Consider the following 23,216-nt stretch of genomic DNA (forward strand, 5'->3'; position numbering starts at 1 on the left):
AAAAAAAAAAAAAAAATTAAATCAAATAGGACTAAACGTTTGAGATAATAGGAATAATAATAGGAATTCATTAGGACTTACTGTACAAAATGCTTTGCTTTCCAGTAATTTATTTAAAATGTTACATCATGGATTTGGATAAATACATACTGCCTGAGGATATTCCTAAACTCGGTACAGACCTAAAAAAAAAAAAAAAAAAAAAAATCAATCATGCAGTTTGTTGATGTTTTTTTTTTTGCAAGGCTGTTAAAATGTGTAGTATTTTATTTCTGTTATAAAGCTAGAAAGCAATAGATTACAAATATGATTTAATTACTGCAACTAAAATCACAAAAATGCCAACACTGGGAAATAATTTCAGTTATAATTTTACTTAATAATTTTTTCCTCAACACGTATAAAAATGAGAGCCAATTGTAGTTTCAAAAACTATAAAACACACCTGTGGAGAAAGTGAAGTGTGCAATCTATTAGTAGTTGCCATCAGAACCGCGTAGAGTGTTTGTCAGTGTAGGTCTTGTATATAGTATGAAGAGACTTCATACTATATACAGTATATAGTTACATACTACATACATATGCATCATGGTTTCAATGTTATTGCAATCAGATTTTTCAGTGTCCAAATTGGAGAGCATTGTTCTACAGAGCACATGCCATCGCCATTATCGCTATAACTAACAGAAAAACCAGATAATAGTTTCCAGTCTAACATAATTTCATGAAAAATCTCAGAAGAAGTTCACTTAATAATATTGTCAAAATATTTTTAAAAAAGAGCAGGATTTGCATCCAGCTTAAATTTTTTTTATCAACTCTCCCTTGGCTGAAGCAAAGAGAAAGAAAGCATGCGATGAACAGAGCGTCAGGCACTAGGACCTGTAGCACTGTTCGGTCAGACGGAGCCCTCAGCCTCTGGGACGCATCTCACTGACTTTCAGAACACTTTCAAACAAGTGCAAAACTCAGAAGGACTGTTTGGGATAATTGACCAGAATTTGCTCTGCCTTTCCCCAGCGCCTTGTGCACTCAAACTGGAGTATATTTCAGTGATCAGTGGAGAGAAGAGACAACTGTTGCAGAGGTAATGGACTATTTTGTCTTCATACAACGTATTGCAACCATATACAGTACTGAGTAATATATATATATATATATATATATATATATATATATATATATATATATATATATATATATATATATATATATATATATATATATAAAAGTTGTATTATCTTTACATAAAACCAATTTCATACAATTTTCTATTGTTTTATATGAGCAACTTTCATATTAGATAAAACTCTGGAGGTGAGAAACAAAGATTTTAAATAGATAAACTTCTATATGAAACACATTTTTATGTTAGTTTCATGTGTAAAATGAAAATAAAATTGGGAGGCTTCAGACAGAAACTGTGGGTTTAGTGTTTAAGATCAGACCCAATGAGGAATTGACCACGTTTCCCATCCCATGAGAAACTGTTGAAGCTTAGCTTTCGGCTCATCAGGTTACAATAGCTCCAATCAGACCTGCACTTGTCTCCCTGGGCTAGGAAATATTCTCAAAGCATTCCTGTAGAGTTTTGTATGTGTATGACATGTTGAGTTGGAAACAAGGAGCTTGCTGCAGGGTACTCTTCTCAAATTCTGTGTGCAGCAGAGTTGAACAAAATGATTGCATTTTTGACATGTACCGGATGATTATACTCGAGAAGACTCGCTCTGCAATTTTGATTAAAAAGTTCTTCACATTTGACATTTTTGAAAAGTAATAAATAAATATATGCATTCTTCTTTTTTTTTTGGGGGGGGGGGTGTTTGACTATACTGTAAATGTATTTGTACTCTCCTGTGCTGGACATTTTCATATTATGGGTAAAAATGACTTTAAACGCACTACTAGTACTTTAGAAAATTTACAGAGGAAAGATTAAGTGTGAATTTGGGAACACATTGGTGAACATTGGTAAAGAGAATTCATATTAAAACTAAATCATAATGTTGTGGTCAAATAACTTGAAAATAATATCAATAAGACAGTTTCTCTGGTCTGAAACAGAAGAGTCAGTGGCCAGTTTAGTGTAACAAAGAGAATGATGAAATCAGAGTGATGACATCAGATTAGCGTGGGCTGAAGTTACCATGAAGATCTTCATGGTCCTGATAATGAACAGAATTCATACAGCATTCTGGCTGGGATGGAGTTTTGGGTCTTCTGAGGCATCCTTGAGGTAGTGGTCATCACTCACCCTGTAGGCGTATGGGCAATGCTGCCTTTAGGGCTTAACAGGACACATTATGTTTGAGTGTTGAGGTTAAACGTGAACTAAACTGTACATACAGTATTTATTGTGTAGTCCTTTTGCAATGGTTGTGTTTTTGGCATCTTCAGAATCAACGGATTCTGAAAATTCCCCATTATAACTCATGACTTTTGCAGAATATGCCATTCATGTGCACATTTGAAAAGAAAGCTAAATGAGAAACCTTTTTTGCCAATGCAATTAAAAATGGATTGTTGTTCATAAAAAAATATCATATAAATTTTACTGGATCTTTGATTTATGCAATTTGGCTCCCTCAAAGCTGTGTGTCTACACCCATGCTTCTGTGTGTGTTGACAATGATGTGTGTTGATGATTATCTGAACAGATAAGTATGTCTGCACCTCCCAAACTCAGGCACTAACTAAGGTGGTGGAACTTTCACAAATGTTTTATAGCAATTTGTTGTGAACTGATCTGTGAGAATATTGTGGCATAAAGCCTGACAGCCTTTTTTTTTAAAATGTAATGTTTTTTAATCATTTTCATTATGTGATCAATAGCTTAGTCTGTTAAATATCACAACAGGAAAACATGTTATCAAAAAGTCAATGAAATGTCATCTGAATAATTATTTAAAGTCAACTTTTGGCACTGGTAGTGTAGCAAAATTTGTTTATTTCTGCACAAGACTAAACAAGTTAATTGCTTTCACTTATATTGCAAAGTCATAATTCCTGGAAATGTATATTACCTCCTTTCTTCTGCAGAGAAAAAGCAAACAACTGTTTCATTCTGTTTTTTAAAATGGTTACAGTGGCATCCAAAAATTGTACCAAAATTATTGAAGTAAAAGATCGGGTTATGTTGTTTGAGGAGTAAGAAAGTTTGACCATTTGTGAATTGTGTGAAACTCATAGTAATACTTCAAATTTATCATCTAAGTCACAGTTCATGATTCCTAATCCAAAGCAAATAGTTTTCATGCCAAAGGCAATGTTAACTATACCTAACCTACTTGACCCACAGGAATACACACAATTTAAATCATTACACACACTTCTCATTCACCTCTAAAAACATTTCCATTTGGCTCCAATTGAATGTGTGACCACATGTTGTGAGTGTGTGTACGTTAGAGTAGTATTGTTCAGGGTAAAGGTTCTTAAGAGATGATACACAACAGTGCATCAGAGGAGCTGTTCAGCACATCCTTAGCGCTGTCACTGTGACGCAGGTGGATGTCCAGTGTCTGACTGTCGGTCACATGATCACGGTCCAGCTATGGAGACACAAAGTGGCCTCAGCATGAAAACCAAACAAGTCATGCAAATCAGCATTTAGTAAATTTGACAGTGATTTTTTTTTTTTTGGACCAGCTGAAGAGAAGATGAGAATTGCCCGCGGAAGGGAGGGGTGTTGATAAAGGAGCGAATGAATTGTGACTCCCTGTCATGCCGAATGTATTTGTTGTGATTGATTCATCTTTAGGTATTCATCTGGAGATCAATCAAATGTTATTCTTTGTTGGAAATGCAGAGGTCCGGTCCTACTACACAAAATTTAATCTGTCAAGTCATGTGACATGAGCTGGTTAATCTTTGCTTTTTATTATTAGCAGTGCTATGTCCACCATAGGCTTTTCGACACAACACAACTACAATCTTAGTTTTCCTCCAATACTCTGTGTCATGTCAGTCGTAGTTACATAACTCCCAAGATATTAGACAAAATTTAACTTATCGTCTTGTTAATACCAGAATCCCACAGGGGGCACTCATTTTAGAGGACAGCACATTTGGGGGTCAACCAAGGTCAAAGTTCAAATGACATTTTTTTGAGAACTTTGCAAAGCATTTCGAAACATCAATGCCAAAATGGTGAAGTCACCATCAAATGCATTACATTATGGTTTTTTTTTCTTTTCATTTTTTTGTAGCATAGTTTTAATCCAGTGAGCTCTCCCTATCAACAAAATATACATTTATATAATACCTTTACAAAATATAGGATTGTCATAACAGCATAAAGAAATAACATAACATTGAAAGCTCATTGGCTAAAATAAACCCTTCATTAATTTTCATTTTTCTAAAAGCACAGTGATTGAGAACATGAATTCTGACTTTGGATGTGTTCTGGATTCACACCAGTTTTGCCTGTTGTGGTTGGTTATTTACAGAGGTTAGGTAGAAATTGGTAACTGATGTGTGAACACCATTTTCACAGTGGATTGAATGAGTCACATGTTTGGTGACTCCCTGCTTGGTCGATGCATGTTTAAGTGTAGATTTAGCAACAGCCTTACAATGGAATGACAAAGTGCCTGGGAATGAAAAAGTTGTTTCCATCAGTAAGTGTGATGCAGCAAGGAGCACATGAATGGATGCAGTGCTGGCCATGTTTACAAGCCTAATAAATCAACAGCTATAGGTGGCTTATTGACACCTAGAGCTGCCAACACTAAAAGACAAGCCTGTTGTGATGTTTTGATGTTGTGATCAAATGTTATGTTGATATGTGTGATGTCTTATTCTCTTTTAATGGTACAGTACGTGTTTGACTATTTATATTTTTACTATATTATAGATGTATTTTATTGAATTTACTATTTTACTTCTTTTACTGCTTTTTATACATCATGGCCAGGGGACTACAGATGAAAACTAGCCTTCTTGGCTTTTCTAGCCATGTATAATCATGTTTTTTTATGAAATTGCATTGTCCCCTTTCAAATAAATTAAACTAAACTAAGCTAAACTAAGCAAGTGTTTTAAATCACTCTGGATTAACTAAATCAATGGGGATCATGATATTTGGTTTTGCTAGCAGAACAGATTGACTGAGGTGGTATGATTAATACTAGTAAATTCTATTCTATATTGACATACAGTATATTAAGGTGAACAGAGCTCACCGTTCCTCCATCTCTCACCTGCCTCACTTCAAAACAATTATGATTAAGAAATAAAAATATGACTCAATGAAATGAAGTATCAATAAGGCATGATATTTACTGTGAATCATTTATAAAACTTCATAATGTGTGTATCGTCAATACTATTTCAATGTCACAGTGTTAAAGTTAAGCATGTAATGCCTTGTAATCCTTCCCATTGTTTCACAAATTCATTCATTCATTCATTCATTCATTCATTCATTCATTCATTCTTAACTAATTGTTCCACTTATTGTGAGTCACATGCATTGCTGGAGCCTATTCCAGCTGACTTGCGGTCGAGAGGCGGGGGACACTCTGAGCACGACACCACTGAGGAGCATGTTACACATGCATGTTGAAGAGAAAACATTCATAGAATATGTATTTGATTTAACAGAAAAAGATGACAGGCAGTATAAAACTGTACTGAACAAGAGATAAAAGTATGAAGTACATAAAATTTTATGCTCAACACGTTACTCACACGCCTGTCTTAACAGGTATGTCTTTAGCTGCCTCCGAAGGCACCATGAGGGAGCAGGCAGAGCATTCCATAGTTTAGTTCCTCAAAAGCTTGATCTCCATGCATTTCAAGGTGTTTCTATACACACAGCAAATATATCATGTTTGACCAAATAGAAAAAAATAAAATACTGTCAAAGGTTGAATTACTTTATGAGGCCACAATCCTGAAATCGCTGATCTCAATACAATTTTGTAATACAAAATGTTTGTCAATGTCAACCTGATTTTTTAAGTATTGCTGGAGTTGTTTCTTCTTTGGAGCCGTTTGTACACAATCTGAGTGCCTGCCTGGACAATTCAATATGAGTGTGAGATCCTAATGGCATCACGGAGCAAATGAAGGGATCTAAAGATATAAGTTATACTGTATGTGTTTATTGGACTGTGAGAGGAGTCTTAGAGGAGTATTCATAGAAGTATTCTGGATAGCCTGCAGGTGATCAAGAACAGACATATATGCATGCTTAGATAGACTGTTGAATGACGAGGAATGATCAAATTATTTTCTTAAATTGCACAGGTTGAAGCAGGCAGCAGAGGAAAGAAGCCCGAAACTTGCATGATTATGGGGTCGACCCCGTCTGACGCAAAAACCACAGCCTCCACGTTGTCAATATTTAACTGTAAAAAAATTTTCTGTATTGCTGTGCCCAATAGAAGTAAGACAGGCTAGAAGTCAAACTAACCTGAGCATCTCGCAACCTTTGAAAAATGTACCATCAAATATCACCGGAAAATCACTGACAAATGATATTTAAATGCTCTCAAAAGTTCTGAAACTCTAAAGAGAATAAAAGGTGTCCCAGAAATAAGGAGGTGGGGAGAACCATACTAACACTGACCCTGGTAATGTTCTCCCAATCGTGTACGTAAAATGTTTAATCCATGAACAAGATTATAATATGCTACCACAGACAGAACTCATCTGCATCAGAGGACGTTTCCCTAGAGATGCTCAGAAAAAATGTTTTGAATGTGTTGTTTTCTGAAATCCTGCAACTGTGAAATAATTACAATTATTACTGATCGAAAGTGTTGAATAAACTGTTAGGATGTCTTTTTGAAGATGTAGAGTTACCAAAATAAATAGTTTTGAAACAGAGGAACACATTGTAGTTCTTATGGCTGTCCTGCCATATCAGTTGAAACTCCTACAATTTAATACAATACCATTTTTGTTTGTTTGTTTGTTGTCTTTTTAGCTATTCAATAGAGTTCTCTACAACATTATCAACAATATGATTACATAGGAAGGATAGACTCTGAGTTACATCAAGTCCAGTTACAGCTCTGTGTAACCGAGTTGTGCTCTTATGTTGGTCCGACCTAAGACAAATTTTGTGGCAGGCTTTTAAATGTTCCCTTTCAATGCCAAACCAAAAAAAGAATTGGCTGTGGATTTTTAGAGGTTGGGCATTAAAGATTAAGAATAACACTTTCAAACAAACTGTTATAAAGGTTAGAGCTGTGATTTATTGACAAGCTCATTTTGAAAAAAACTGGGGATGAAGTCTCAAGAATTACAAGTATTCGTAATAGAAAGAGTGGATTCATTCAGCACATTTTTCATGACACAACCAAGTGTCAGAAATCAATCTGAAAGAGTAATATGATAGATAATGATCTGGTGGAGTAATATGAAGACATGCTGTAAGCCGTATATTAAAAAATGCTTTGGCTACTGGAGAGCTAATGTTTGAGTTCAAGTTTATTTTGAGTTGCACCACTGGTGGTGTTTGACTGGGTGCAGAGAAATGATGGAGACTATGGTTCTGAGTCCTGGTCTCATTATTTTCTTGTCTTGTTGTTGGTTCATTAGTCAACTCTCAGAATTCTACACAGGGGAGATGCTTCATCCAAAGTGAAGAACTTGTTTGAGACGCCACCTGTTTGTTGTGAAGTTCACCACACATGGTTGGGTGAGCTCACCAGACTGTCTTGATGAATGCAAACACAACCATAATGATGTCTTTAATCTTTTTTTTCTTATGGCTGTCCCTCTGATCCAACTCATTTGTCCCATTTTATTGTCTGAATTCATTGTCTTTCCTCCTTTGGTCACAGTGATGTAACTCTGAAATTCTGAAAATCTGCCATCCATCCATTTATCCATCCATCCAATCAAATAAAACTTAAAGCCTTGTTTACTTCTGATTTCAGTTTTTATGACAGGTTGGTGACATTTTAATCAACTTTGTGTTTATCTTCAGTGCTGATAAATAAATATTGGGCCCGTCATCACTCAGCTTTGGGAACAGAAGTGACAAAGGATGTAGTGAGATGGTGATGACGATGATGAAGAAGCAGGCACTGCTCAGTGTGCCCAGGATAGGATAAGAAGTTTATCCCTTTGTTGTTCAAGACAAATAAAACCTGACATTCAAACAGCATAGTCCTGATTACCACAAACATGTACTCTATGTATGTACGTACATGTGTATGTATGTATGTACATATGTATGTATCATGCTAATTACAGTTGCAGATATAGACATAGCATAAATTGATTTTTTTTCTTGGCTTTTAAAACTAGTCTTTCTGTTATTTATTCATTAAATTCAGGACTGAGGATAAACTATTGAATTCCTGTAGTTCATATCTGACACTGTGAGCTGGGGCGTGAACCAGTTAATATATTTATGCGCTTACTTGTTTATTTCACTTGTGTGTTGTTAAAAGTCCTAAATTAATAAAGTGATACTTAGATATTTACGTCATTACAGTATTTTCTGCACTATAAGGCGCACTGGACTATAAGGCGCACCCCCAACAAAAAGCATCTCTTAAAACCTTTTCCATATATAAGGCACACTGGATTATAAGGTGCATTTGACTGTAAGGTGCACCTGCAATGAATGGCCTATTTTAAAACATTTTCACATATGAGGCACACTGGATTATTAGGGGCACTGTCAGTTTTTGAGAACATTAAAGGCTTTTAGGTGCGCCTTACAGTGCAGAAAATACTGTACTTAAATGGAAAGTTGTGAAGCTGATTGAGGATTTTGTTCTAGCTTGTGGGACTCCTGAAACAGGGCCATAGGAGGAATGCGGAACTACAACAGAAGGACAATGAGCGGTAATAGGCTGCTACATCACTCAGGCATGGGTAGTGTAAGTTTGAGCTGGGCTAAAGATAATGGTGTTCATGAACTTTGATAAGGTGTGAATGTTCTTCCATTAAGCAGGTGAGAAATTAGACAGAATGGCAGAAACAAAAAGGAGGCCACCGCAGGACTAAATGTAGAAGAGTTAGAAAGCTGTAGATGGTGGCAGCAGCTGACAAGAAGATTACACACAGTTTAGACACTGTGGGCTCTAAGTTGAGCCCACAGTGATTTATTGGAAGCAGCCAGAGGTGATCCAGAGAAAAAGCAGGAAGGAGCAGCCAAACTCATCAATGCAAGTCAGACAACTGGGCCCAATGCAGAGATTAGGCTTTAGTTTGTAGAGTCTAGCTCATGATGGCTCAATGTCTGGAGTCCCTGTTGTGTTACTTAGCTTCCAAAGCAAAAGGCAATCCAGATGTGCTGGCCATGACAGACTGACATGACCAAGAATCATGAATCCCAGAACCTCGTGAATACAGTGACCCGAGGTGCAGAATACGACCTTAAACTCGATAAAACCAAAAACATCCACTCATGTCAGAGCTGCTGACAAGCAGACACGAATGTTTCCCAGGTGAAAAATCCATCAAGGATTGAAATCTATCTCATTGATGAGTTCTATTTCATTTCCAGGGGTAAAATGAATATTTTGATAATTTTCTTCCTCTGCCTCCCCCACCCCCAGGACTGCAATTGCCTACAATTACGGAAGCTTCTGCTATCCTTGCCCTTGCTGGCATCCGACATGATTAGCCAGGATTCATATATAATTGCATCACATCTATCCTTATGTGCAGACATGTCCAATCATCTCTACGGCCCTCAGGCACAGTTCAAGTAACATGGTAACCAAATACAAGTCATGGAAATAAAAACATGGGCTACAGTTAGAAACGACTACAACACAAAATCAGACAATGCCATGTCTCATTATATGACTCAGGAGGATGCGCCTTCCTTCAGAACAGTGGACATTAATACAGTCTAGAACTGAACCGCATCAGAGTGAAGCGGTCTAGTTTAAAAGCAAGCATCTGTGGGGCGATGTGGCAGCGAGGCAACAAGCCTGCGCCTGTAATCGAGCCATCTTCTCTCCCTCTACTGAAGTGGCCCTGCAAGCGGGAGTGTAAGAAGCGTGGGATACAACAAGGCTACACACACTGAACTGTCACTCACACCAACAACTCACGCTAAAATCTGACACGTGAATGAAATGTTTCGGTCGTTTTAGAAACTGTTGACGATCGTTTTCCACCATGTGTGGATGCAATTAGAGGCAAACAGTTCCCACAAATCAACAAGCCTGTCCAGTATCTGCAATTGTACTATGATTTTGTCTCTATTATAAAGCATATTTTTGAAAGTGGACACCCCTTGAACATGTTAGAAACACCAGGGGTCCTTCAAAGGGTTCCAGACTGCGTTCCAATCACTTAGTAACACAAAGGCGGAATATGTAACTGATTTGCTCCTGGATTCTGTAGGAAAAATCTAAATTTGAAATTAGAGGGACCTTGGAAGACAATTTTCTAAAATGGTTCAATTTGTGTTTCTTTTCTTTTTTCCCCCTCAACTATTTATGGGAAACAGTTTCGGGAACCAAAGGCATGGACTAATTGAGAAATGGAATGTTTTTTTTTTTTATTTGAGCCACTAGACATAAAGGCGACCATTTAAAGTGACACAATACAAAACAGTCAAATTTGCTTGAAACAGAAGATGCCAAACAGTGCACCACATATGTATTTACACATCCACACATTCCCTTCTGGATCCACACTTTATTTATGCTCCATAACAGCAGGGGTGAATTTATTTGGAGAAGGTGGAACCATAATAGAGGGATGTGGAAAGTTGCAGTGAACAAAAACAATGGGTGCAGTAAAGGAGTCACAAAGGTGTTCATGGGTGTTTGGGTAGTCGTTTGGTTGGCTGTAGAGGTGCAGCAAGATCACATGATCAGTGAGTCGAGTCCCTGAAAATAAAACCATGAGAAGAAGAATGGAGTGAGTTTTTATTTTTTTCCCCACAGGATGCCAAACAGTAATGACAATTTTAAACTTAAAATCATCTTGTACTTGAAGTTGGTGTAGAAATGAAATATTTTGCCTCAGGAGGTCTGCTCCTTGACAAAGTCCATGGTGTTTTTCATACACTGCAAAAGAAACCTGGTTCTCATTTCATTCAAATGAAAACATCATCTGATTGACAAAGAAAAAAAAAAAGAAAAGAGTCACCACAAGGACAACAGACCACAAGTCAGAGTCTTACAAACAACACTGCTGGGCTGCCCTAATACCAAGAATGCATCATAGACAATGTTTTATACTGTAGTGCTGAAAGCTCCACAGAAATCCCTGTTGACAGACAAAAACAGCAATGAACACAATTATAAACTCAGTTTTACCACAAAATAGTTGGGCTTTGAGTCAAATTAGTGGAATGATTTTTTTTTTTTTCCCCAGTGGGATTCCTGAGATGTAAAAAAAAGATTTTCTTTTCAAGGATCTGCATATTTTCTCAGCAGTAACAGTGTCGACATCAGCCAAGTGTGGACGCAGGAAGGAGGCAAAGGTCACGCCAAGTAATTGTCTCGAGTGAAGGGAGAAATCAAAGCAGCTCTTCTGTCCAACCGATGAAAGCCGTATCTGATTTGGCATCTGCCGTTGTGATGTTGTCCAATAATTGAATTGGCTGTAATCCTTGGAATACGAATCTGTGGGGGTTACTCTCATAATCAGCGGGAGAATTTGAGAGCGCTCCAGGTCACAAGAGGCTGTTTGAAGTTCACATCTTCACTCATGGGCCAAAGCTGATTCACAAATAGACTTGAGTCATGATGAATATGTCATGTGGAGATAGAGGTCTGTCGATGTTTGAGTAAAGTCTCGCTGCATTTCTGAGCACATACGCTTCTCCCTTGAGTCGTTGTTGTGAGGGTTTATATCACCCTTTGGATTCCTCCAGCGGAGCCTGTTCCTGAGCCGACCTCGCTGTGTTTAGTTAGATTGTGTATAGAGACCGGGGTCAGCTGTGTTTCCTCAGCGCAGTGAGGCCAAACACGACCATTACTGAGTAATGAAACTGTCCTTGTTAAATCTGCCGTTTACCATTCCCATGTGGTCGTTCCCGCCATTGTCAGTGAATGTATTTCATGTTGTTGGGTGTGGGGCAATATAAAGAAAGACTGTTGTTCAAGTTATGGGAAGTTGTTTTTTCCGGGTATTTTCCCTTTTATCTCTGCTTTGTAATGGTCAAATGATTTTGTTGCGTGGATGTATGTATATGTGATGCTGTAAAATGAGGGCTTGACAGGAAATCCTCTCATGGGAACTCCTTAAGTTGTCTTACGATTTCATTGGTCAGTGTTGGACAATAGGCTGATTTTGACATGCAGATGCAAGTGTCTCCTCTTGGTGATAACTCTGAAGTTTCTCATTACATTTTAATGTTTGGATGGAAATGCAAGTCTTTGAGCCTTCACTGATGGGGCGGCCCTCCCTAAATTTGCTGAATCCAGTTCCAGTTCAGGCCTGATGTGGTCCTCAGGTCCCACCACCGGGTAGACTTCCACACATCTGCCTTAAATCACAGCAGAGGCCCCAGTCCTCTTGAAGTAGTTTCCAACATAGTTTTCTGATAACAGTAAAACTGCTATGACTAGAAGCAACAAGACGGTGAAAACATTTTTGTCACTCGCATGTTATCATCCTTCAGAACATCGTTTCTTTGACTAGTTGCCAAACAGACACAATAATTCATTTCACTACAGCATCACGAGCAGGTTGAGGCAGGTATACGTATGCAAAGGCTCGCTGCATTAAATGTATCTTAAATGTGGTTCATGTCATAGATGTTCACATGTGTGTTGAGGCAAAACATCCACTTCTTGTAACTGGAATTATTATTTTTCCACGCACGTTGCCACGACGCTCATTGGTTGTATCAACAGCAGTTTTATGAACAGAAGTCCGCTTCAAAGCGTGATGTATTGTAATTGTGTTTGTGTGTTCGTCCCTTCGTATGTCCACCAAATATCTTCACAACCGTCGCACATTACTCGGGCGGCAAAGGGGATGGAAATGAAATGATGACCTTGAGAAAACTAGGTCAAGGTCAAATTTCAGCTTTTGTACACTCAGGAACCGGATAAGATAGAAAGACGAGGGAGAAGCTCAGTATGAGTAAGACCATAGATCAAAGCTAGTGCTTTGATTTATGAAAGTAGGTCAGAGTACTAGCTTTGATCTTTGACCTATACAAGTAGATCAGGGTCAATTTTGAATTCAGGGGTGTCGCGGGGTGTTGCAGTCTGTGACTGCTTTGTTTTTAAGTGTTGGAAGCTTTGTAACGTGTGAGTTTGTACATTTGTACAGTATTTTTGAAACTTGGCCAAAATTCCAGCTTTATTTATGTATTTATTTTGGTTGTTTGTTTGTTTAACTTTAGCTGTACTTCTTCCCATGCAACCAACTCTGTGTGACTCGTAAAAACAAGAAAGCCACAGGGAAAAAAATATACTGTGCAGTTGTCACGGCAACAAAATATGCAGTATTTACCTTTGTCTGAAAACACTATTCTTGGTACTGTGAGGGATGTTTATGACATTCCTGTGTCTCTCTGCCTGTCATTGTGAATCCGTATAATTACAGCGGATCGGCATTCACAGGTAATTGAGGGATTCCCATTCGTCACTGAAGATGTAGATGTAGGACTGAAGGAAGAAGAAATAAAGTGACAAATGAGGAAGTTTAATCAAGTTACAAACAAAAATATAATCACAGAGAGAAGCAGGAAGATGACAGAAACCTAACAATTTGTTGCTAAAGAAAAATGTTTTAACTGAAATGGTTTATCATCACATGAAGCATTTCTCTGATTCCTTCTTCACTCAGATGTTTGTTATAGACGTAAAGTAACATCAGTTAGTATATCACTTCAGATAACACAGGTCAAGTCTGCAAAATTCTGAAGCTTAATTTAGTAATACGGAAAAGGAAATTTGGGAAACTAGTAACGGATTTCTGTTTGGATAAAGGAAAATATTAATAGTCAGATTTTGTTGTACACAATTTTGATGAAACATAAACAACTTATGTTATCTCTTGAATCAGCTTCTGAGACTGAAGCTTTAGATGGCTGAAACTTTCTCCTTTGGATCCTCACTCATTATATTACTGAGAACCAGGCTGCATGGTGTTGCTGAAAAAATTAACAATACGTATTTGTTTCACTCATCATTACAATGACATTCTAACATTTTGCTCCTCGAGTTCATAAGGGCTTCAATAGAGCACCAAACTCTTTGTTAGCCAGATGAAGGTCTTGCATGAGTGGCCATAGCAACATAATGAGCAGTATATCATTCAAAGCCTATTGGTGGCTTTCAGATAAAGTCGCCTGCACCTCCCTTCCTCTGTGAATGAGAGCCAGCCCTTGTGGCTCAGGTTACTTGAGTGACTATGTGACTTTTACCGTATGAATGAAGTTCAGAGCGCTGTAGAGTGTATGCGGTCTGCTGACTGGGTTGTGAGCTGCCCCGTGGTGCTTGTCAGTCATCCCAGACGGGCTTATTAAACCAACTCCATTAGACCTAATGAGTTGTAGGTCAGCGGTTGTGGGTGGCCTCTCCACTCCAGGCTAACAGACCACATAACCAGAACTGACTTGCTGAAGGTATTTCACACATAAAAAAGGGAGAGAAAAATTTACTACATAGCTCTAACAATCCTGAAAAAACACATTCTATTCAGAATGTCTCAGTGCACAAAAGCATACATTCATTTTACTGTTTCTGTCAAGCAATATTACTATCATTACAGGAGAAATTTGAATTATAGTTTAAAAAAGTTGAGTTATAGCTTAAAAATAAATAAATGGATTGTTGAAATTATTGACAACTGATGTTCTTTAAATTGATCCCTTCATTTCATGCTTCAGCTCTGCTGCAGAGTTTATACAAGATTTAAATGCAGTCTGTTTCAATGAGTAAAGTTAGCAGTGCAACTTCAGCTGCCTGTTTGAGTCAGCGCACAGGTTTCCCCCCGATTCAGTCAGCTACCACACATAAACTGGATTTATTATGTGTAGACAGACTAAAGATTATGTATTTGGTATGTGATTGTTGATGTCATCACTTTCTAGAGGGATACACCCAGCTCAGCTAAACCAAGTCTCATCAGCACGAAGGCTAAACCTCTCTAAAACCTTAGATGATTGGAGCAACAGCTGTTGTTATATTATTGTTATATTATTGTCATGGACCTCAGGCTATGATGTGTGTGTGTGTGTATATATATATATATATATATATATATATATATATATATATATAAATTTTCAGCAAAGCAGCCTCAAATAACCACCCTCCCAAAAAAGAAAAAAAAAACCCACTACTTAAAATACAATGGATAAATACTTTATAAACCAAAAGGAAAGATATAGTGGTCTTTGGTGTTTCATTTCTCTTCAGTTCTTTCCTATAGAGATATTTCACTGCCAACAGTTAACAGTTAACATGAAAACATACAGGTGGAAATAATAATAATAACGGAGATGATTTGTGCCATTTAAATACCCCTGCCAGGGAGCACAATACATGTTGTTCATGACATGAACAGACAGGTAGACACAGGTTTAACATCAGTAACCATGAGCTGCCTCCAAGGCAGCTCAGTTTCTCCATTACATCAACGCATCCACGACAGTCTCATGACAGTTTGATGCTCATGACGTCTGCTGGACTATGGAAACCTGCCCTTAGATATGAAAATCACGTCAATATCATTATCAGTCAAGAAAACAAATATTTTACTAACAGACAGAACTTTCTGGACTGTATGATCTGGAATATTACTTGTATCCAGATCAAACTTTTTCCATCTGACTGCAATAAATCTTATGAGGTCTTGCAGACTGTGTCTGTAGAGTTAGGGCTCATATCCAACAGGGGCAAAGAATCATTTCAAATAAATAACATGAAAACCAATATTACGCACATTCATGTACATTCATGATTTTTTTAGTCATCAGTTCAGTTACATTCCTTGTTTTTTGGTTGTGAACCCAGCAGAAATTCCTGCAGACACATGGAGAACATAGAAACTCCTCACAGGAGGTCCAGGTCCTCTGAGTCTTCTTGCTGTGAGGTGACGGCGCTACAGCGGTGCTACAGCGGTGGCACTACGGCGCTGCCATGCTGCAAAAAAATGATTGCCTGTTTTAATAAAGCCAGAAAATGAACTCATTCTACACATGCTAGTTTTTGCAGCAGTAAGTGACTTATTCGCAGAGCTGATTGGGGATTATTGGTATCCCAGCTCTGAATATTCTTCGAAAACGAAATATTTGCAGTTTTCAGAGAACAGTTTCAGTGTAACACGTTTGATTGCTGAGTTTGATTTAAAACTGTGTAAAGCTTCTGGAATGCCATACATTTTTTGTATGATTGTTTTCAATATAATATTTCAGCACAGGAGCAATGTAATATCCAATAACTTAACAATTTTATTTCAATTACATAGTTGTTACTTTATCTCTGTCAGTTTTATTTGTTTCAAACTTATCTCAGATAAATTTACTGTCTGTTAAGAAAGCCAAATATTTGTGAGCACTGTCTTGCCCCTGACCCGGAGCTGCAGTTGCTATGGATACGAAGCCATTTTAGACATGGACTAAGAGCTGTAGCTAATCTAATCTTAACGCTTCATTTTAAAAGTGGTTAAAAAAACCATACAAGGAAGCAGAGGTTGACCAAACAATTTCACCTTCAGGTCCGGAGGTAGAAGTTGTGGCGTTTTCTTCAACAGACCATGATCTTCACAAACAGATGCATTTAGGTCAGTTGTCGAGGAATTTCAGATATTTATAATTGGATTTGAATCCTAATGCACACTGATGTTGTACGGCACAGTTATGCAAACACTTTCCCACACAGTAGCCTGAATGTGTTGCATGTTTTAACCACATGCAAACAGCTATATTCTAAAAGCATTTCTCAAAATGACTACTGTTTTTCAGGGTCTGTGCTCTATAAATTAGGATTCTGTTGCTAAACAGCTTCAAATGTTACAACTGTGAAACCTACATAAAATGCCTCCATTATGCACTTTAGTTAGCTTATTTTGGCTTTAACAACACATTATAAATTACACTACTGCATATTTCTCTGCTGCTGTCATGCAAGTTGATCTATGAGACCATTCTCTGGTGTGTCATAATAAATCTGATAGAGTATGGTGGGGTTGCAGATAAATTACAGCGTAGCATCTAACATCAAATAATGATTTAAAGTGATTTCATTTAAGTGTCGGTATGGTATTTTATATAATCAGTGCCTCATTCTTGGTTTTGTTTTACTGAAAATCTGACTTTCTTTCTGATTCTGAGTCGTTAGTATTACATTTTTAAAATAAGACAGAACTTTATGCATCACAAAGGAACTCCTTGTGCAGCACAAGTAAAAATAGAGAGTGTATATAAATCCATAAACAGAAATTGATAAGGTCCAAATACAAACTACACACATATTTGTGAATTAAATGGCATTTTGCCGGTGGTGCAACATGTGGAAAAACCATAAAACTGATCATTTACCTGCTTCCTGCGGACAAAACTGAATAAAAACATACTTAAATCTTTCTTCTTCTTTGAATTGACGAAATGCAAAGTTGCACTTGTTACGTCCAGGAAAAGCTCCATAATTTGCACACTATTTACAAATTATAACTTTTTCATCACTTAAAATCTATAAACTGAGTCCTCATGTATTATTGTTATCATCTTGATCCAGGTGATGGTAATAATAATCCATCCTGATAGTTAATACTTAATAAAAAATAATTTCAAGAAATCCGGTTTCCCCTTTAATTTATCACTTTCTTCCCTTTAATTCATTCACGGTCCAACTCTGTGTCATCACTATTTCTGACGTCAAGAATGAATTTTCACTCCTAAAATAAATGTTTTTGTACATAAACCTGCCCATACACCAGGTATGTACACATTCCTGGAGGCCTTTTTATGCAGCTTTGCAGTTATAGTCCTTAGAATACTTCAATAATGGCAGTAACAGAACTGGACTTGGGTTTTGATCAGGTTTTATTATTTCTACCACTCCTCTGTTAGTGTATCCTGCAGAATATGTGGAAACGAGTCACACCTCTTGAGAGAGATGTGGTGTGACTGAGGAGGATTGCAGAACCTGGGTGGTGTGAGGATGACTGTAAAACAGTCTGTCTCGCAGTTGAGGGGTCACAGGTTTAAAACCCGTAACAGTCACAAACCACCAAAGTTGAGAAAGAACACTTCCTGTGTTGGTGTGAATTCTTTATGGGCGTCATTTAGATTTACAGATGATTTACTTCTGTTTATATTTCTTATATTCCCGTATTTTGCAAGCATGCTATTGCCTACTCAATGTTTAGAACTTCCTTACTCTGCTTGAATGTTCTTTCAAATGTATCTGGAATTTGAACAGAGTGCAGAATTTTTTTTAAAGCAAGATGTCTTGAGGGATTATTTCTAAGCGTTGTGAGACTTTTTAAGGTTCTGTGGGTGTCGGGTTAGAGAGGCTGTGACAGTTATAACACAACAGAGAGTTCGATTATACTGGAGCACACCTGAATAACCCAACAACAAAACTGGAATGACAAAAGAAAATGAAGTTTGCCGATTGATGTTGCAGAAATAATGTTTGTGTTTCATCTTTGCATGGAAATGAATCACTGAATGCCTGAAGAAATGAAGTGATTTTTAAAAAAAAGACAAAATCTTCTCTTGTGTGTATTTTTAGAGATGTACACAAAATAATTTGCTGATTTTGTTTTGCAAATAATAATTAAACTTTTGGTGTTTCAGCATATTAATTAATTTACAAATATCTTTAAATTCCGACAAACCTCTCAAAAGGAATGATGATATAATGCTAAACTGTGTGTTTCCGCTCTGTGTGTCGGTCTGCTGCTCTATTTAAATATGTTCTGTATTTGAGGATATGCTGAGCGGGAACAATATCAGCTTTTCTTCCTGTCACAGTCCCACAAAGAATGTGTTTACAGTGGGTTTATGAGACACTTTGTCCACTTGTCTCTCAACAGGGATACAGAGTGGAGGAAGACGAGGGCAAAGGTGTGGTGGATGGGGGCCACCGGGCCTGATGGCAGGAGAACAGCACACATCCATCTTTAATCTCATCCTCTAGGAGCCACCGAGGTGCTACAGTTCACGAGGAGACACTGAAAAGGTAAAAAGATCCAGGGAGGGTGGCTTTCAGGAGAATAATGTCCCAAAAATAAGAATGGAGCAGCATAAAGAGAGAGATCAGTCACATCTGGGATCTCTCTGGGTTCTCGGGCTTCCTCTCACCTCCACCTTGACGGTGTTTTTCTCCTCCTCAAAAAGGCTTTTTTAAAATTTATTTTGATCAACCATAACGTGGATGATTGATTTCCACCCAGTTTCATAAAAATCTGTCAAATTGTTTTTGTGTAATTCTGCTTGAAACGCCCCATCACAAGATGTAAGTTCACCTCTCACTAATATATTGATTAGATAACTTTAAAATAGTGTGAAAAATGGCAGTGCGCTGGCCTCACGCCCCTCTTGTAAAAGACACTTATAATCTCAATAGACTTTCTGCTTAAATAAATACACACACACACACACACACACACACGTGCACACACACATACATACGTTCATGTACTTATATAAATAGGAGAACACAGCCATGATCTCATCAGTTATTTGGACTTTGTCTCAAACATTAGTCCAGTATTTTACTTCCTTTGTTAAAGCGATGTTTCCATCAGAGAGCTGCTTGTGTTTTTAATCTGCCTCGTCCTCCCCAGCTAAACATAATAACTCTGTTTCCTGCTTCCTGCTGTAAAAGCAACTTGCTGTGTAACCTACTATTGGCACACGATGTAATTTTTGATGAGCGATGTGTGAGGGCAGACTAACGTTACCCTGACCAGACCTCACACTCGTTTATTGGTGTGATCATAGTTCACATTGTGTTCTTATATGCAGGTTTCTTTTGATTTGTTGTGCCAACAATTTTAATGTGCAGGAATCCAACCTGACACCTGAGGCAAACACTGCATATCATAGACCTACCTGACAGGGCCTGCTGGCACAGCCCCCACAGGTGTAAACACGCCTGTGCCTCCCGCCGTGGTGTGTTAAATATACAGTACACAAGCTGTCAGCGTGTGCAAGCCAGTAAAGATGAATGCTGTGTTGTGGTTTGTGGAGACTCCGTGTGATGGAAAGTGACTGATGTCAGGCATATGGGATGTCACAACAATGTCTTGTTAAATTCAAGATCTATTAGTGTATGTAATATTGGTGCAGCTCTTTTTTTCCTGCTTGTAGCGAGACAAATCTTTTTATCTCATATTTAATGTAAGTACAGTAAGGATTATGTAACTACTATCTAACCTGAGCTCAGCTCCACGTCAGGATATCTGTTGAATAAAAAAAAAAAAAAAAAAATGTACAAACCATAATGATTTTTTTCTCACAATATTGAAGAAAAAGTGGGGAAAACAAACCCTCACTAACATTAAACAGGATCTTTCCTACATTTTGCATTTACAATGGGATCTTTCATATAATTTGCTGCAATCTGTCCAGTTTTGTTGTGTAATTCTGCTAAGAAATGAACAAATACAGAAAAGTAATTTTGTCCCATGGTTACAACGTAAATGATGCATGGATGGAAGAACTAAAAAAAAAAAAAGCTGGACTATCTACTTTGTAGAAGATTCTGCTGAATCTATTTTTGCTGCTGCTGTCTTACTCTGTGGTGTTGATTCTTAAATTATACAGCGCCAACTACTGTCCTGGCACACATACTGCAGTCATTTGTACTTTGACACAAGTATGCAGATTTTTTTTTTTTTGCACAGAAAAAGCTTTTCTGTTTTCAGCATAATGGTTATCATATAATCAGGTCCTCAGTGCCTGAACTCATCAGTCACTTGTTTCACGAATAATTTTGCGCCAACAGAGCTCAGGCTAATATACAGTATTTTCTGCACTATAAGGCACACCTAAAAGCCTTTAATTCTCTCAATTTCTTATAATCCAATGTGCCTTATATATGAAAAAAGTTTTAAAATAGACCATTCATCGGAGATGAGTTCTCAGATGTGCTTTATAATCCAGTGCGTTTTATAATCCAGTGCACTTTATGTTTTGTTTAGGCCATTCGTTGAAGGTGCGCCTTATAATCCAGTGCGCCTTATAGTGCGTAAAATGCTGTTATTGGAAGTCAGAAAGTACAATTATATCAGGCACATAAGTTTGTATTTATAGCACTATGTTTAAATATTTTGTAAGCCAGTGAGTATAAATCTGAGTAAGGGGTAAATGTACATCAGATAAAGAACCTCTGTATGAACGTATTTGCTTAATTCTGTTGTTCAACCTCTGCTTAATGCTGAGAAGGAACAGCTGGGGGTAACCAAATACCAGGTCAGAATATTTTCTTTTCTTTTCTTTTTTTTTCCTTGACAACATTAACAAAGACGTCCATATTTTGTCTGAGCTTTAGTATCAGTGGCTGTACTGTTGAGTGTTCTACATCTGGATTAACTTTGACCCCCCCCCTCTAAGGTCGTGTGCCCATGAGGTCGTCCATGCTGGTGCTGTTCCTCCTGTTCAGTGCCCAGGCTGTCGCCGCCGTTGGAGGAGCAGCACAGCAACAGTGTCCGGGCGTTCCCAGTCCCATCCCCTCGGTGGACCCCAAACTCTTCACCAAACGCCGCTACCTCTCACCCAGGGTTCTCTTCAGCACCCAGCCCCCCGATGCAGAACCGGCAGAGTCGCAGGGAACCGGCAGAAGGACGCGCAGGCGGGCGGCGCAGCCTCAGCACCGGGGGGTTTACTCCGTGTGCGAGAGCATCAGCGTCTGGGTGGGCAACAAGACCAAAGCAACGGACATCTCAGGCAACGAGGTGACGGTGCTTCCAGACGTCAACATCAACAATGTCAACAAAAAGCAGTACTTCTTCGAGACGACGTGTCACAGCGCTCGCTCGGGGGGCTCCGGCTGTTTGGGGATCGATGCGCGGCACTGGAACTCCTACTGCACCAACTCACACACTTTTGTGCGAGCGCTGACTTCCTTTAAGAACCTGGTGGCGTGGAGGCTCATACGCATCAACGTAGCCTGTGTGTGTGTGCTGAGCCGTAAGTCGTGGCGACAATGAAGACTATACATGGCTATCACACACACACACACACACACACAGGATCACAGCGACACACAGAACAAACACAGACATATTCATCACCTTCTGCACAACGTAAATTATTGGTATACGACTAAGTATCAGGACTGCATGTACATAGGCCAGGCCTGGGTCAAGTTTGTAGCTGTAGTTTTACCTCTTTGGAGTACACAGTGTCAAAGTGTCATTCAGTGTTTCATGGCTTTACTTGCAGTTTATATCAGGCACAGCTTGTGAAGGTTAAAGGTTGTGAAGGTTCTGTGTCCATGAGAACCATGTCTGTATTTATAACACTTACAACAGTTACGTCTGAAGATGATTTGATAAAAATCACGTTGTATTTACAGTTTGGGGCACTACTGTCAAAAACTGGTATGTTTGATTTTCCTCAACTTCAGTCGGTGCTGATTGGACCAGAATTAACCAGACCTCTATAGACTGAGGCTATTGACCCCCCCCCCCAAAAAAAACAAAACAAATACCCTACCCCACACACCTGTGATTGGTTTGGCACCAGGATGAATTTAGTCACTAAAGGCTCTGCTGTTTTTGACAAATTTGCTCAAAGTTGTCAAGTGGTATTAAAACCACATACAGTAATAGGTTAAATTTAACAATGGATTTTGAGAGTGGATTAAATTCATTATAATTAAAAAACTAGTTATAGATATTTTCATTATTATCATTAGTGGTGTTAGGGTTTTTCTGGACAAATACCACAGTATAGGGTAAACTTTCAGTGAAGGGCTCTGTCAGTTATGTTAAGCCAAGCCAATCAGAGGCGGAGTGGGGCGGGGTCACAGGGGTCACAGCAGAACTGTTGTGGCATTTGTAAATTTATCAGCTGCTCCTTATTTTTGATTGAGAATAGAGTGCATGGAATAAAACAAACAATATCTTACAATCTTACAACATTAACATGTAATCAGTGGAGTAGGCCAACTCTTGAAACAGAGAACTGATTTAATAGAAGCTCTTTACGGCCCTACAAGTGACCTAGTGACCTTTAGGAAGTGAACCCAAGATTCACTGGTAAAAGCAGCCTTGTAATGTAACCTTAAAAGGTCATGAGAGGATTACTTATTCTGACAGTAACAGATATATAATATCATAATCCCTGTTGGTTTTTA

At 38.2% G+C, this 23,216-nt stretch overlaps 1 protein-coding gene across 1 annotated transcript; it reads left to right on the top strand.

Annotated features, from left to right (window-relative positions):
• Window positions 1-967: 967 nt before the first annotated feature.
• ngfb (nerve growth factor b (beta polypeptide)) lies at window positions 968-23,216 on the top strand. The gene is made up of 3 exons (XM_068316022.1): window positions 968-1,087; window positions 18,946-19,091; window positions 21,470-23,216. Exon 3 carries the CDS (start codon window positions 21,481-21,483, stop codon window positions 22,063-22,065), a length of 585 nt encoding a protein of 194 aa, XP_068172123.1. The 5' UTR covers window positions 968-1,087; window positions 18,946-19,091; window positions 21,470-21,480; the 3' UTR covers window positions 22,066-23,216.

Source organism: Antennarius striatus, chromosome 5 (genome assembly GCF_040054535.1).
Source record: "Antennarius striatus isolate MH-2024 chromosome 5, ASM4005453v1, whole genome shotgun sequence".
NCBI lineage: Eukaryota > Metazoa > Chordata > Actinopteri > Lophiiformes > Antennariidae > Antennarius > Antennarius striatus.